Source organism: Pelophylax lessonae, assembly GCF_965119305.1.
Source record: "Pelophylax lessonae genome assembly, chromosome: 8".
Lineage (NCBI taxonomy): Eukaryota > Metazoa > Chordata > Amphibia > Anura > Ranidae > Pelophylax > Pelophylax lessonae.
This window is the reverse complement of record NC_138775.1, coordinates 559690-576609: the sequence shown is the minus strand read 5'-3', so window position 1 is coordinate 576609 and position 16920 is coordinate 559690. Positions and strand designations below refer to the sequence as shown.

Genomic DNA, 16920 nt, shown 5'->3' with positions numbered 1-16920 from the left:
GGAGATGAATGGAGGAGGAGGAGGAAGTCGGGGAGATGAATGGAGGAGGAGGAGGAAGTCGGGGAGATGAATGGAGGAGGAGGGGGAAGTCGGGGAGATGAATGGAGGAGGAGGGGGAAGTCGGGGAGATGAATGGAGGAGGAGGGGGAAGTCGGGGAGATGAATGGAGGAGGAGGGGGAAGTCGGGGAGGTGAATGGCGGAGGAGGAAGTCGGGGAGATGAATGGAGGAGGAGGAAGTCGGGGAGATGGAGGAGGAGGAGGAGGAAGTCAGGGAGATGAATGGAGGAGGAAGTCGGGGAGATGAATGGAGGAGGAGGAGGAAGTCGGGGAGATGAATGGAGGAGGAGGAGGAAGTCGGGGAGATGAATGGAGGAGGAAGAAGTCGGGGAGATGGAGGAGGAGGAGGAGGAAGTCAGGGAGATGAATGGAGGAGGAAGTCGGGGAGATGAATGGAGGAGGAGGAGGAAGTCGGGGAGATGAATGAGGAGGAGGAGGAAGTCGGGGAGATGAATGGAGGAGGAGGGGGAAGTCGGGGAGATGAATGGAGGAGGAGGAGGAGGAAGTCGGGGAGATGAATGGAGGAGGAAGTCGGGGAGATGAATGGAGGAGGAGGAGGAAGTCGGGGAGATGAATGGAGGAGGAGGAGGAAGTCGGGGAGATGAATGGAGGAGGAGGAGGAAGTCGGGGAGATGAATGGAGGAGGAGGGGGAAGTCAGGGAGATGAATGGAGGAGGAGGGGGAAGTCAGGGAGATGAATGGAGGAGGAGGAGGAAGTCGGGGAGATGAATGGAGGAGGAGGAGGAAGTCGGGGAGATGAATGGAGGAGGAGGAGGAGGAAGTCGGGGAGATGGAGGAGGAGGAGGAAGTCAGGGAGATGAATGGAGGAGGAAGTCGGGGAGATGAATGGAGGAGGAGGAGGAAGTCGGGGAGATGAATGAGGAGGAGGAGGAAGTCGGGGAGATGAATGGAGGAGGAGGGGGAAGTCGGGGAGATGAATGGAGGAGGAGGAGGAAGTCGGGGAGATGAATGGAGGAGGAAGTCGGGGAGATGAATGGAGGAGGAGGAGGAAGTCGGGGAGATGAATGGAGGAGGAGGAGGAAGTCGGGGAGATGAATGGAGGAGGAGGAGGAAGTCGGGGAGATGAATGGAGGAGGAGGGGGAAGTCAGGGAGATGAATGGAGGAGGAGGAGGAAGTCAGGGAGATGAATGGAGGAGGAGGAGGAAGTCGGGGAGATGAATGGAGGAGGAGGAGGAAGTCGGGGAGATGAATGGAGGAGGAGGAGGAAGTCGGGGAGATGAATGGAGGAGGAAGTCGGGGAGATGAATGGAGGAGGAGGAGGAAGTCGGGGAGATGAATGGAGGAGGAGGAAGTCGGGGAGATGAATGGAGGAGGAGGAAGTCGGGGAGATGAATGGAGGAGGAAGTCGGGGAGATGAATGGAGGAGGAGGAGGAAGTCGGGGAGATGAATGGAGGAGGAGGAGGAAGTCGGGGAGATGAATGGAGGAGGAGGAGGAAGTCGGGGAGATGAATGGAGGAGGAGGGGGAAGTCGGGGAGATGAATGGAGGAGGAGGGGGAAGTCGGGGAGATGAATGGAGGAGGAGGGGGAAGTCGGGGAGATGAATGGAGGAGGAGGGGGAAGTCGGGGAGGTGAATGGCGGAGGAGGAAGTCGGGGAGATGAATGGAGGAGGAGGAAGTCGGGGAGATGGAGGAGGAGGAGGAGGAAGTCAGGGAGATGAATGGAGGAGGAAGTCGGGGAGATGAATGGAGGAGGAGGAGGAAGTCGGGGAGATGAATGGAGGAGGAGGAGGAAGTCGGGGAGATGAATGGAGGAGGAAGAAGTCGGGGAGATGGAGGAGGAGGAGGAGGAGGAAGTCAGGGAGATGAATGGAGGAGGAAGTCGGGGAGATGAATGGAGGAGGAGGAGGAAGTCGGGGAGATGAATGAGGAGGAGGAGGAAGTCGGGGAGATGAATGGAGGAGGAGGGGGAAGTCGGGGAGATGAATGGAGGAGGAGGAGGAGGAAGTCGGGGAGATGAATGGAGGAGGAAGTCGGGGAGATGAATGGAGGAGGAGGAGGAAGTCGGGGAGATGAATGGAGGAGGAGGAGGAAGTCGGGGAGATGAATGGAGGAGGAGGAGGAAGTCGGGGAGATGAATGGAGGAGGAGGGGGAAGTCAGGGAGATGAATGGAGGAGGAGGGGGAAGTCAGGGAGATGAATGGAGGAGGAGGAGGAAGTCGGGGAGATGAATGGAGGAGGAGGAGGAAGTCGGGGAGATGAATGGAGGAGGAGGAGGAGGAAGTCGGGGAGATGGAGGAGGAGGAGGAAGTCAGGGAGATGAATGGAGGAGGAAGTCGGGGAGATGAATGGAGGAGGAGGAGGAAGTCGGGGAGATGAATGAGGAGGAGGAGGAAGTCGGGGAGATGAATGGAGGAGGAGGGGGAAGTCGGGGAGATGAATGGAGGAGGAGGAGGAAGTCGGGGAGATGAATGGAGGAGGAAGTCGGGGAGATGAATGGAGGAGGAGGAGGAAGTCGGGGAGATGAATGGAGGAGGAGGAGGAAGTCGGGGAGATGAATGGAGGAGGAGGGGGAAGTCAGGGAGATGAATGGAGGAGGAGGAGGAAGTCAGGGAGATGAATGGAGGAGGAGGAGGAAGTCGGGGAGATGAATGGAGGAGGAGGAGGAAGTCGGGGAGATGAATGGAGGAGGAGGAGGAAGTCGGGGAGATGAATGGAGGAGGAAGTCGGGGAGATGAATGGAGGAGGAGGAGGAAGTCGGGGAGATGAATGGAGGAGGAGGAAGTCGGGGAGATGAATGGAGGAGGAGGAAGTCGGGGAGATGAATGGAGGAGGAAGTCGGGGAGATGAATGGAGGAGGAGGAGGAAGTCGGGGAGATGAATGGAGGAGGAGGAGGAAGTCGGGGAGATGAATGGAGGAGGAGGAGGAAGTCGGGGAGATGAATGGAGGAGGAGGGGGAAGTCGGGGAGATGAATGGAGGAGGAGGGGGAAGTCGGGGAGATGAATGGAGGAGGAGGGGGAAGTCGGGGAGATGAATGGAGGAGGAGGGGGAAGTCGGGGAGGTGAATGGCGGAGGAGGAAGTCGGGGAGATGAATGGAGGAGGAGGAAGTCGGGGAGATGGAGGAGGAGGAGGAGGAAGTCAGGGAGATGAATGGAGGAGGAAGTCGGGGAGATGAATGGAGGAGGAGGAGGAAGTCGGGGAGATGAATGGAGGAGGAGGAGGAAGTCGGGGAGATGAATGGAGGAGGAAGAAGTCGGGGAGATGGAGGAGGAGGAGGAGGAGGAAGTCAGGGAGATGAATGGAGGAGGAAGTCGGGGAGATGAATGGAGGAGGAGGAGGAAGTCGGGGAGATGAATGAGGAGGAGGAGGAAGTCGGGGAGATGAATGGAGGAGGAGGGGGAAGTCGGGGAGATGAATGGAGGAGGAGGAGGAGGAAGTCGGGGAGATGAATGGAGGAGGAAGTCGGGGAGATGAATGGAGGAGGAGGAGGAAGTCGGGGAGATGAATGGAGGAGGAGGAGGAAGTCGGGGAGATGAATGGAGGAGGAGGAGGAAGTCGGGGAGATGAATGGAGGAGGAGGGGGAAGTCAGGGAGATGAATGGAGGAGGAGGGGGAAGTCAGGGAGATGAATGGAGGAGGAGGAGGAAGTCGGGGAGATGAATGGAGGAGGAGGAGGAAGTCGGGGAGATGAATGGAGGAGGAGGAGGAGGAAGTCGGGGAGATGGAGGAGGAGGAGGAAGTCAGGGAGATGAATGGAGGAGGAAGTCGGGGAGATGAATGGAGGAGGAGGAGGAAGTCGGGGAGATGAATGAGGAGGAGGAGGAAGTCGGGGAGATGAATGGAGGAGGAGGGGGAAGTCGGGGAGATGAATGGAGGAGGAGGAGGAAGTCGGGGAGATGAATGGAGGAGGAAGTCGGGGAGATGAATGGAGGAGGAGGAGGAAGTCGGGGAGATGAATGGAGGAGGAGGAGGAAGTCGGGGAGATGAATGGAGGAGGAGGGGGAAGTCAGGGAGATGAATGGAGGAGGAGGAGGAAGTCAGGGAGATGAATGGAGGAGGAGGAGGAAGTCGGGGAGATGAATGGAGGAGGAGGAGGAAGTCGGGGAGATGAATGGAGGAGGAGGAGGAAGTCGGGGAGATGAATGGAGGAGGAAGTCGGGGAGATGAATGGAGGAGGAGGAGGAAGTCGGGGAGATGAATGGAGGAGGAGGAAGTCGGGGAGATGAATGGAGGAGGAAGTCGGGGAGATGAATGGAGGAGGAGGAGGAAGTCGGGGAGATGAATGGAGGAGGAAGTCGGGGAGATGAATGGAGGAGGAAGTCGGGGAGATGAATGGAGGAGGAAGTCGGGGAGATGAATGGAGGAGGAAGTCGGGGAGATGAATGGAGGAGGAGGAGGAAGTCGGGGAGATGAATGGAGGAGGAAGTCGGGGAGATGAATGGAGGAGGAGGAGGAAGTCGGGGAGATGAATGGAGGAGGAGGAGGAAGTCGGGGAGATGAATGGAGGAGGAGGAGGAAGTCGGGGAGATGAATGGAGGAGGAGGAGGAAGTCGGGGAGATGAATGGAGGAGGAGGGGGGAAGTCGGGGAGATGAATGGAGGAGGAGGGGGGAAGTCGGGGAGATGAATGGAGGAGGAAGTCGGGGAGATGAATGGAGGAGGAGGAGGAAGTCGGGGAGATGAATGGAGGAGGAGGAGGAAGTCGGGGAGATGAATGGAGGAGGAGGGGGGAAGTCGGGGAGATGAATGGAGGAGGAGGAAGTCGGGGAGATGAATGGAGGAGGAGGAAGTCGGGGAGATGAATGGAGGAGGATTTCACATTTTCCACCCATCATTGGAGAATGGAAAACAAAGAATAAAAGAAATTCTAGAAGGAAATCTTTGGATGGGAAGGTCGGTGACACCGGAACTTTCCACTGTGAATAAACATTAAAGAGGCACTCCGGGGGGGGGGGGGGGTAGGAAGAGGTCTTTTCTTGGGTCCCCCATTATTTACCCTGAAGGGGGACTGCAGATTTCTGAGGTGCTGCTCAGGGTGTCGGGTTCATTGGGCTCAGTGAGGACTACAGGAAAATGGCGCCCAGCCGCACACCGGATCCACACAAAGGATGATGAGAATTGGACTCCATTCTCCACCCATAGAGGACCCCCCCCCCCAACGCATTTCATCCATGTAGGGGGTTATTATTGAGGCTCTAGGATTGGCTCCCACATGGATTAAATGCATTTGTGGGTGGGGGAGGGATCCTCTGTGGCGGGGGGTCCTCAGTAGGGGGGGTCCTTTGTGAGTAGGGGGTCCTCTGTGGATGGAGGGTGCCCTCTGTTGGAGGGGGTCCTTTGTGAGTGGAGGGCATTCTCTATGAGTGGGTAGGGGTCCTCTGTGGATGGAGGGGGTCCTCTGTGGGTGGAGATTCTCTATGAGTGGGGGTGGGGGTCCTCTGTGGATGGAGGGGGTCCTCTGTGGGTGGAGGGGGCCCTCTGTGGGTGGAGGGGGGTCCTCTGTGGGTGGAGGGGGCCTTCTATGAGTGGGGGTGGGGGTCCTCTGTGGGTGGAGGGGGTCCTCTGTGGGAGGTGCCCCTCTATGAGTGGGGGGGTCCTCCATTATCTTGGTCTCACAATCCGCGGATCCTGGGTGCGGCCGGGCGCCATTTTCTTACAATTGTTTGAAGTCTCTGATCTGCTTCCAGAAACTTCCCTCCCCCGCTCTCTGATTGCCCCCCCCCCCCCATGGAATAAAATGTCATTCTGCTCTATCACTCACCACCAGTCTTTCCTTTCCCAGTAAAGCGCCCTTCCCCCACACTGACAGTCTGATTTGATACTTCAGATGGTGGGGGGGGGGGTTTATGATGGTGGGGGAGGGAGGTCACATGACCACACAGCAGCATTTCTGGGGGTAGTTGTCGGTGTATACTTTGTTCTCTTTTCCGTATACGAAGTAATGGTGTAATTCTCCATCCCAGGCGTAGTCCACCTTGGTGAGGGGAAGCCACTCCACCGTATGGCGCTGAGAGAGAAGAAAACAATCGTTATCACAGCCATTCCCCATTACCGCCACTAGGACGGCGCTCATTGTATCAGAACATAAAGGAGCCATTACTACACCAGCCAATCAGTTTCCAGATGTCAGTTTTTGGATGGAAACAGCGAGAGCTACAAAGTCGGTATTCTCTCTGCTATTCGGGATTAGAGCCCTGATGAAGAGGGTCAGAGCCCCGAAACCCGTTACTGCAAGAAATGATTGCATTTGGACTCTAAGTCATTGGCCCAGCACTCTCTTTTTTTTTTACATCTTTAGCGCCCTCTAGAGGCTGTTTGGTTTAGGTCTTATCCTATTATTATTACACCCCGGACACTGCAATACCAATCCACTCCTCAGACCGGAAATCCATTACTGGGAGGAGGGAGGAACCAAATCAGTCCTCGCAGCAGGTCACTGTATATATATATATACACACACACAGTATAGAGGGGCGGAGTCTCATATATACACACACAGTATAGAGGGGCGGAGTCTGATATATATACACACACAGTATAGAGGGGCGGAGTCTGGTATATATACACACACAGTATAGAGGGGCGGAGTCTGGTATATATACACACACAGTATAGAGGGGCGGAGTCTGATATATATACACACAGTATAGAGGGGCGGAGTCTGATATATATACACACACAGTATAGAGGGGCGGAGTCTGATATATATACACACAGTATAGAGGGGCGGAGTCTGGTATATATACACACAGTATAGAGGGACGGAGTCTGATATATATACACACAGTATAGAGGGGCGGAGTCTGGTATATATACACACAGTATAGAGGGGCGGAGTCTGGTATATATACACACAGTATAGAGGGGCGGAGTCTGGTATACACACACACAGTATAGAGGGCCGGAGTCTGGTATATATACACACAGTATAGAGGGGCGGAGTCTGGTATATATATACACACAGTATAGAGGGGCGGAGTCTGGTATATATATACACACAGTATAGAGGGGCGGAGTCTGGTATATATATATATATATATATATATATACACAGTATAGAGGGGTGGAGTCTGGTATATATACACACAGTATAGAGGGGCGGAGTCTGGTATATATACACAGTATGGAGGGGCGGAGTCTGGTATATATACACACAGTATAGAGGGGCGGAGTCTGGTATATATACACACAGTATAGAGGGGCGGAGTCTGGTATATATACACACACAGTATAGAGGGGCGGAGTCTGGTATATATACACACACAGTATAGAGGGGCGGAGTCTGGTATATATACACACAGTATAGAGGGGCGGAGTCTGGTATATATACACACAGTATAGAGGGCGGAGTCTGGTATATATACACACAGTATAGAGGGGCGGAGTCTGGTATATATATATATACACACAGTATAGAGGGGCGGAGTCTGGTATATATATACACACAGTATAGAGGGGCGGAGTCTGGTATATATATATACACACAGTATAGAGGGGTGGAGTCTGGTATATATACACACAGTATAGAGGGGCGGAGTCTGGTATATATACACACAGTATAGAGGGGCGGAGTCTGGTATATACACACAGTATAGAGGGGCGGAGTCTGGTATATATACACACAGTATAGAGGGGCGGAGTCTGGTATATATACACACACAGTATAGAGGGGCGGAGTCTGGTATATATACACACAGTATAGAGGGGCGGAGTCTGGTATATACACACACAGTATAGAGGGGCGGAGTCTGGTATATATACACAGTATAGAGGGGCGGAGTCTGGTATATACACACACAGTATAGAGGGGCGGAGTCTGGTATATATACACACAGTATAGAGGGGCGGAGTCTGGTATATATTCACACAGTATAGAGGGGCGGAGTCTGGTATATATACACACAGTATAGAGGGGCGGAGTCTGGTATATATACACACAGTATAGAGGGGCGGAGTCTGGTATATATACACACACAGTATAGAGGGGCGGAGTCTGGTATATATACACACAGTATAGAGGGGCGGAGTCTGGTATATACACACACAGTATAGAGGGGCGGAGTCTGGTATATATACACAGTATAGAGGGGCGGAGTCTGGTATATATACACACAGTATAGAGGGGCGGAGTCTGGTATATACACACAGTATAGAGGGGCGGAGTCTGGTATATATACACACACAGTATAGAGGGGCGGAGTCTGGTATATATACACACACAGTATAGAGGGGCGGAGTCTGGTATATATACACACAGTATAGAGGGGCGGAGTCTGGTATATACACACAGTATAGAGGGGCGGAGTCTGGTATATATACACACAGTATAGAGGGGCGGAGTCTGGTATATACACACAGTATAGAGGGGCGGAGTCTGGTATATATACACACAGTATAGAGGGGCGGAGTCTGGTATATATACACACAGTATAGAGGGGCGGAGTCTGGTATATATACACACACAGTATAGAGGGGCGGAGTCTGGTATATATACACACACAGTATAGAGGGGCGGAGTCTGGTATATATACACACACAGTATAGAGGGGCGGAGTCTGGTATATATACACACACACAGTATAGAGGGGCGGAGTCTGGTATATATATACACACAGTATAGAGGGGCGGAGTCTGGTATATATATACACACAGTATAGAGGGGCGGAGTCTGGTATATATACACAGTATAGAGGGGCGGAGTCTGGTATATATACACAGTATAGAGGGGCGGAGTCTGGTATATATACACACAGTATAGAGGGGCGGAGTCTGGTATATATACACACACAGTATAGAGGGGCGGAGTCTGGTATATATACACACACAGTATAGAGGGGCGGAGTCTGGTATATATACACACACAGTATAGAGGGGCGGAGTCTGGTATATATACACACACAGTATAGAGGGGCGGAGTCTGGTATATATATACACAGTATAGAGGGGCGGAGTCTGGTATATATACACACAGTATAGAGGGGCGGAGTCTGGTATATATACACACACAGTATAGAGGGGCGGAGTCTGGTATATACACACACAGTATAGAGGGGCGGAGTCTGGTATATACACACACAGTATAGAGGGGCGGAGTCTGGTATATACACACACAGTATAGAGGGGCGGAGTCTGGTATATACACACACAGTATAGAGGGGCGGAGTCTGGTATATACACACACAGTATAGAGGGGCGGAGTCTGGTATATATACACACAGTATAGAGGAGCGGAGTCTGATATATATATACACACAGTATAGAGGGGCGGAGTCTGGTATATATACACACACAGTATAGAGGGGCGGAGTCTGGTATATATACACACACAGTATAGAGGGGCGGAGTCTGGTATATATACACACAGTATAGAGGGGCGGAGTCTGGTATATATACACACAGTATAGAGGGGCGGAGTCTGGTATATATATATACACACAGTATAGAGGGGCGGAGTCTGGTATATATACACACACAGTATAGAGGGGCGGAGTCTGGTATATATACACACACAGTATAGAGGGGCGGAGTCTGATATATATATACACACAGCATAGAGGGGCGGAGTCTGGTATATATACACACAGTATAGAGGGGCGGAGTCTGGTATATATACACACACAGTATAGAGGGGCGGAGTCTGGTATATATTCACACAGTATAGAGGGGCGGAGTCTGGTATATATACACACAGTATAGAGGGGCGGAGTCTGGTATATATACACACAGTATAGAGGGGCGGAGTCTGGTATATATACACACAGTATAGAGGGGCGGAGTCTGGTATATATACACACAGTATAGAGGGGCGGAGTCTGGTATATATACACACAGTATAGAGGGGCGGAGTCTGGTATATATACACACAGTATAGAGGGGCGGAGTCTGGTATATATACACACAGTATAGAGGGGCGGAGTCTGGTATATATATACACAGTATAGAGGGGCGGAGTCTGGTATATATACACACAGTATAGAGGGGTGGAGTCTGGTATATACACACAGTATAGAGGGGCGGAGTCTGGTATATACACACACACAGTATAGAGGGGCGGAGTCTGGTATATATACACACAGTATAGAGGGGCGGAGTCTGGTATATATACACACAGTATAGAGGGGCGGAGTCTGGTATATATACACACAGTATAGAGGGGCGGAGTCTGGTATATATACACACAGTATAGAGGGGCGGAGTCTGGTATATATACACACAGTATAGAGGGGTGGAGTCTGGTATATATACACAGTATAGAGGGGCGGAGTCTGGTATATATATACACACAGTATAGAGGGGCGGAGTCTGGTATATATACACACAGTATAGAGGGGTGGAGTCTGGTATATATATACACACAGTATAGAGGGGCGGAGTCTGGTATATATATACACACAGTATAGAGGGGCGGAGTCTGGTATATACACACACAGTATAGAGGGGCGGAGTCTGGTATATATACACACAGTATAGAGGGGCGGAGTCTGGTATATATACACAGTATAGAGGGGCGGAGTCTGGTATATATATACACACAGTATAGAGGGGCGGAGTCTGGTATATATACACACAGTATAGAGGGGTGGAGTCTGGTATATATATACACACAGTATAGAGGGGCGGAGTCTGGTATATATACACAGTATAGAGGGGCGGAGTCTGGTATATATATACACACAGTATAGAGGGGCGGAGTCTGGTATATACACACACAGTATAGAGGGGCGGAGTCTGGTATATATACACACAGTATAGAGGGGCGGAGTCTGGTATATATACACAGTATAGAGGGGCGGAGTCTGGTATATATATACACACAGTATAGAGGGGCGGAGTCTGGTATATATACACACAGTATAGAGGGGCGGAGTCTGGTATATATACACACAGTATAGAGGGGTGGAGTCTGGTATATATATACACACAGTATAGAGGGGCGGAGTCTGGTATATATACACACAGTATAGAGGGGCGGAGTCTGGTATATACACACACAGTATAGAGGGGCGGAGTCTGGTATATATACACACAGTATAGAGGGGCGGAGTCTGGTATATATACACAGTATAGAGGGGCGGAGTCTGGTATATATATACACACAGTATAGAGGGGCGGAGTCTGGTATATATACACACAGTATAGAGGGGCGGAGTCTGGTATATATACACACAGTATAGAGGGGTGGAGTCTGGTATATATATACACACAGTATAGAGGGGCGGAGTCTGGTATATATACACAGTATAGAGGGGTGGAGTCTGGTATATATATACACACAGTATAGAGGGGCGGAGTCTGGTATATACACACACAGTATAGAGGGGCGGAGTCTGGTATATATATACACACAGTATAGAGGGGCGGAGTCTGGTATATATACACAAAGTATAGAGGGGCGGAGTCTGGTATATATACACACAGTATAGAGGGGTGGAGTCTGGTATATATATACACACAGTATAGAGGGGCGGAGTCTGGTATATATACACACAGTATAGAGGGGCGGAGTCTGGTATATATACACACAGTATAGAGGGGCGGAGTCTGGTATATATAGAAGTGTTCTGGTGATGTCACATGATTGGTTGAGGGATCTCAGAGAGAACATCCTGCAGGAGGATGAAGCTTCTGGACTGTCTCTGCATTATTTCCCATAATCCTCGGTTATTGGACGTACCTGTCGGAGGATCCGGCTGGAGGAGGAGAACTGGGAGTGATGCTGCAAGGCATTCTGGGACGCCTGATTGATGGTCGGAGTCGGGAAGTGGATCAGAGGGGGAAGCTGCAATGAGGAATGGAGAAGAGTCAGGCTGGATGTGACCCCCATTGGGGAGAATTTCCCTCACTTCCTGTCCTTGTGACACCCATACAAGAAATAGGGGGAGCCGTTTTCACTGGGACAGCAAAAAGAACATTGCCAGAAGTTCTCCTCTCCCTTCCCCCAACCTTTGTATTACCCAGAATGCACCTCCCTCGGTGTACAATGACACCTGCAGATATTCTATGGGTGTCAGTGAGTGACTACAATGTAACAATGTATATAGTATATACAACCCGTGTGTGACATCACTGACAGGAACCTCTTCTTCCCCTTCTTCCCTCAGACATTTTGTCTGCTGATTTTTTTATTTTATTTGCTTTGTTGGTCACAAAAAAAAGAAATAAAAAATACACAAAATTGAAATACTTTTTTCATTTGCAAATCTCTTTACAGATTTTATACTGGAAAAATAATATTTTATGTCATTTTAAAAAGGGAAGAAATTCTAAAACATTTACTTTTGAGTTACGGTCAATCTATTTTTTATTTTTAACTAACGTGGGTCACTAAAAAAAAAAAAAGGGGGGGGGAGGAGTCATGGTGGAGTAGAAGGTTTTATGAACAGAGTGAGCCTGTCCCAAGTTTGTTCTCATTACCATACAACGGAAAAGCTCCGCCCCTAATCCTTTAACCCTTCGATAGGACAATCTAAAGTGATAATGAAGTTCAGTACAGATGGGATTAATGATGGCAAACCGCTGCCCATCCCCCTCAAAAATAAAGATTTTGTGGGGGAGATTTTCATTGGATCCAGAATAGAAATGTTCTACCGCTTCATCGCTCACATAGCCACACATCCAATGGGGTCCCCCTCCCCCTCCCAGTAATGCTCAATCTGACGCCGCCCTCCTCAAGTGGGGAAACTTCAGACAAAAACTGTAAAAAGACACAGGAGGGCGCATCACCACCGCCAACCGCCACAGGAGGGCGCATCACCTCCGCCAACCGCCACAGGAGGGCGCATCACCTCCGCCAACCGCCACAGGAGGGCGCATCACCCCCGTCAACCGCCACAGGAGGGCGCATCACCCCCGTCAACCGCCACAGGAGGGCGCATCACCACCGCCAACCGCCACAGGAGGGCGCATCACCACCGCCAACCGCCACAGGAGGGCGCATCACCACCGCCAACCGCCACAGGAGGGCGCATCACCTCCGCCAACCGCCACAGGAGGGCACATCACCCCCGCCAACCGCCACAGGAGGGCGCATCACCCCCGCCAACCGCCACAGGAGGGCACATCACCCCCGCCAACCGCCACAGGAGGGCACATCACCAACCGCCACAGGAGGGCGCATCACCAACCGCCACAGGAGGGCGCATCACCCCCGCCAACCGCCACAGGAGGGCGCATCACCCCCGCCAACCGCCACAGGAGGGCACATCACCCCCCGCCAACCGCCACAGGAGGGCACATCACCCCCCGCCAACCCCCACAGGAGGGCGCATCACCCCCCGCCAACCCCCACAGGAGGGCGCATCACCCCCGCCAACCGCCACAGGAGGGCACATCACCTCCGCCAACCGCCACAGGAGGGCGCATCACCACCGTCAACCGCCACAGGAGGGCGCATCACCTCCGCCAACCGCCACAGGAGGGCGCATCACCACCGTCACAGGAGGGCGCATCACCACCGCCAACCGCCACAGGAGGGCGCATCACCTCCCGCCAACCGCCACAGGAGGGCGCATCACCACCGTCACAGGAGGGCGCATCACCACCGCCAACCGCCACAGGAGGGCGCATCACCACCGTCAACCGCCACAGGAGGGCAAATCACCCCCCGCCAACCGCCACAGGAGGGCAAATCCCCCCCCCTGCCAACCGCCAAAGGAGGTCGCATCACACCCCGCCAGCCCCACAGGAGGGCGCATCACCCCGCCAACCGCCACAGGAGGGCACATCACCACCGCCAACCGCCACAGGAGGGCGCATCACCACCGCCAACCACCACAGGAGGGCAAATCACCCCCGCCAACCGCCACAGGAGGTCGCATCACACCCCGCCAGCCCCACAGGAGGGCGCATCACCCCGCCAACCGCCACAGGAGGGCACATCACCACCGCCAACCGCCACAGGAGGGCAAATCACCACCGCCAACCGCCACAGGAGGGCGCATCACCACCGCCAACCGCCACAGGAGGGCGCATCACCACCGCCAACCGCCACAGGAGGGCAAATCACCCCCGCCAACCACCACAGGAGGGCACATCACCCCCCGCCAACCACCACAGGAGGGCACATCACCCCCCGCCAACCGCCACAGGAGGGCAAATCACCCCCGCCAACCGCCACAGGAGGGCAAATCACCCCCGCCAACCACCACAGGAGGGCACATCACCCCCCGCCAACCACCACAGGAGGGCACATCACCCCCCGCCAACCGCCACAGGAGGGCAAATCACCCCGCCAACCGCCACAGGAGGGCGCATCACCCCCGCCAACCGCCACAAAACACAACTCCAGGTGAGGCCGTACCTCCTGTGCCTGGAAAATGACATGCCCCCTTCTTCAGAGCCCTGCCCCCTTCTTCATGGGCCTGCCCCTTCTATAGAAGCCTGTCCCCCCTTTTTCAGGGTCATGCCCCCTTCTTAAGAGCCCTGCCCCCTCCTTCAGGGGTCATGCCCTCTTCAACTCCCTGCCCACTTCTTCAGAGCCCTGCCCCCTTCTTCATGGGCCTGCCCCCTTCTTCAGGGTTTGTACCCAGAAAACGCGTCAGCTTTCCAACCGCAGTACGGCATTGCCTAAAGCTGGAGATCTGAGACAATCGGTGAAATGAATCTGACAGAAATTATAATGTGATGAAATAAATTATCCAGATTCAAAATTAAAACATTGCAATAAATCCGAGGATTCTCCCTGCTTTATAGAATAGAATACAATGGAAGGAAATAAATTGGAAAGAATTGAATGAATTTAGACGTCTTCCGAAATTCCATGTGAAAAATTATTCTAACAGAACGAATATCACTAAACTGCCCCTCCCTCCCCCCCCCCCCCTGTGAGCCCGGAAAGGGGAGGAGACTGATTTCTGTTACCAGGAAATTCTCATCAGTGAACACCGACACCCCGTTCACCTTCCGGAAGAGATCCGTCGGGAATTCCGAGTTGTGTTCCGATATAAATTCATAAATGTTATTCTTCCTGGAATCAGAGAGAAAGTCATCAGAAATATACCCCCCACCCCAATAATGTCATAATATCCCCCTCATAATACCCCCCTCCCCCCATAATGTCATAATATCCCCCCATAACGTCATAATATCCCCCTCCCCCCATAATGTCATATTAACGCACGGTGCAGGGGCCACGGCTAAGGCACGGGGCGGGGGTCAGGAGTAACGCACAGAGTGCGGGGGTCAGGAGTAACGCACAGAGTGCGTGGGTCAGGAGTAACGCACAGAGTGCGTGGGTCAGGAGTAACGCACAGCGTGCGGGGGTCAGGAGTAACGCACAGCGTGCGGGGGTCAGGAGTAACACAGCGCGGGGGTCAGGAGTAACGCACAGCGCACGGGGGTCAGGAGTAACGCGCAGCGCGCGGGGGTCAGGAGTAACGCGCAGCGCGCGGGGGTCAGGAGTAACGCGCAGCGCGCGGGGGTCAGGAGTAACGCGCAGCGCGCGGGGGTCAGGAGTAACGCGCAGCGCGCGGGGGTCAGGAGTAACGCGCAGCGCGCGGGGGTCAGGAGTAACGCGCAGCGCGCAGGGGTCAGGAGTAACACACAGCGCGCGGGGGTCAGGAGTAACACACAGCGTGCGGGGGTCAGGAGTAACACACAGCGTGCGGGGGTCAGGAGTAACACACAGCGTGCGGGGGTCAGGAGTAACACACAGCGTGCGGGGGTCAGGAGTAACACACAGCGTGCGGGGGTCAGGAGTAACACACAGCGTGCGGGGGTCAGGAGTAACACACAGCGTGCGGGGGTCAGGAGTAACACACAGCGTGCGGGGGTCAGGAGTAACACACAGCGTGCGGGGGTCAGGAGTAACGCACAGCGTGCGGGTCAGGAGTAACGCACAGCGTGCGGGTCAGGAGTAACACAGCGCGGGGGTCAGGAGTAACACAGCGCGGGGGTCAGGAGTAACACACAGCGCGGGGGTCAGGAGTAACACACAGCGCGGGGGTCAGGAGTAACACACAGCGCGGGGGTCAGGAGTAACGCACAGCGCGGGGGTCAGGAGTAACACATAGCGCGGGGGTCAGGAGTAACACATAGCGCGGGGGTCAGGAGTAACGCACAGCGCGGGGGTCAGGAGTAACACACGGGGGTCAGATTCCAATCGATGGGTTGGTGACCCCCCTCCCGAATGCATATTTTCGGGTTTAATTTCCGGTGTCACCCCAACACACAGCGACAGCCCCGAGATTCTGGGGAATGACCCTTCGGGACGCTCTGCGGGTGCGCAGTGCTGGGAGGAAGGTACAATGAACCGGCTGTCTTATCGGGATTCACATTAATGCACAACATTTAAGGTGACGGCTCACTGAGTTATAAGACATTCTGTGATTGGTGGAAATAGGTGGAAGGTCTGGTGTGGGGACTTCCAGTCCTCCCCGGGAGGTCAGCATTGTGCGCAATATCTGGAATGGGAGTGCGCAGTGAATGTGTCTAAGGGGGAGGGGGAGGGGAAGGTGCGGCTTGTTTTCTGCCCTCCAGTCTGAACACTTACCAGGTGACCGTCAGCTGTATGAAATTCAGGATCTGCCCGCTCCCATTGCACCCCTCACACGTCACGTATCTGATGCAGCTGTGGGGGACAAAGAGAACAGAGACTGAACGTTACACCGAATAACAGAGCTCACTTCTCATGGAGGACAGCGCATCCCCCATGGAGGACAGCGCACCCCCCATGGAGGACAGCGCACCCCCCATGGAGGACAGCGCACCCCCCATGGAGGACAGCGCACCCCCCATGGAGGACAGCGCACCCCCCATGGAGGACAGCGCACCCCCCATGGAGGACAGCGCACCCCCCATGGAGGACAGCGCACCCCCCATGGAGGACAGCGCACCCCCCATGGAGGACAGCGCACCCCCCATGGAGGACAGCGCACCCCCCATGGAGGACAGCGCACCCCC

General features: G+C 53.7%; 1 protein-coding gene across 1 annotated transcript in view; it reads right to left on the bottom strand.

The window, feature by feature from the left end:
- Positions 1-5881: 5881 nt before the first annotated feature.
- Positions 5882-16920, bottom strand: part of LOC309562266 (protein SSUH2 homolog) — a 40248-nt gene continuing 29209 nt past the window's right edge. Inside the window, exons 8-11 of the mRNA XM_082266385.1 lie at positions 16511-16588; positions 14881-14986; positions 11696-11800; positions 5882-6028 (exon numbers count right to left, since the gene is read on the bottom strand). Of these exons, the coding sequence (XP_082122511.1) occupies positions 5888-6028; positions 11696-11800; positions 14881-14986; positions 16511-16588 (430 nt within the window). The 3' untranslated portion in view covers positions 5882-5887. The remainder of the gene's footprint in view (positions 6029-11695; positions 11801-14880; positions 14987-16510; positions 16589-16920) is intronic.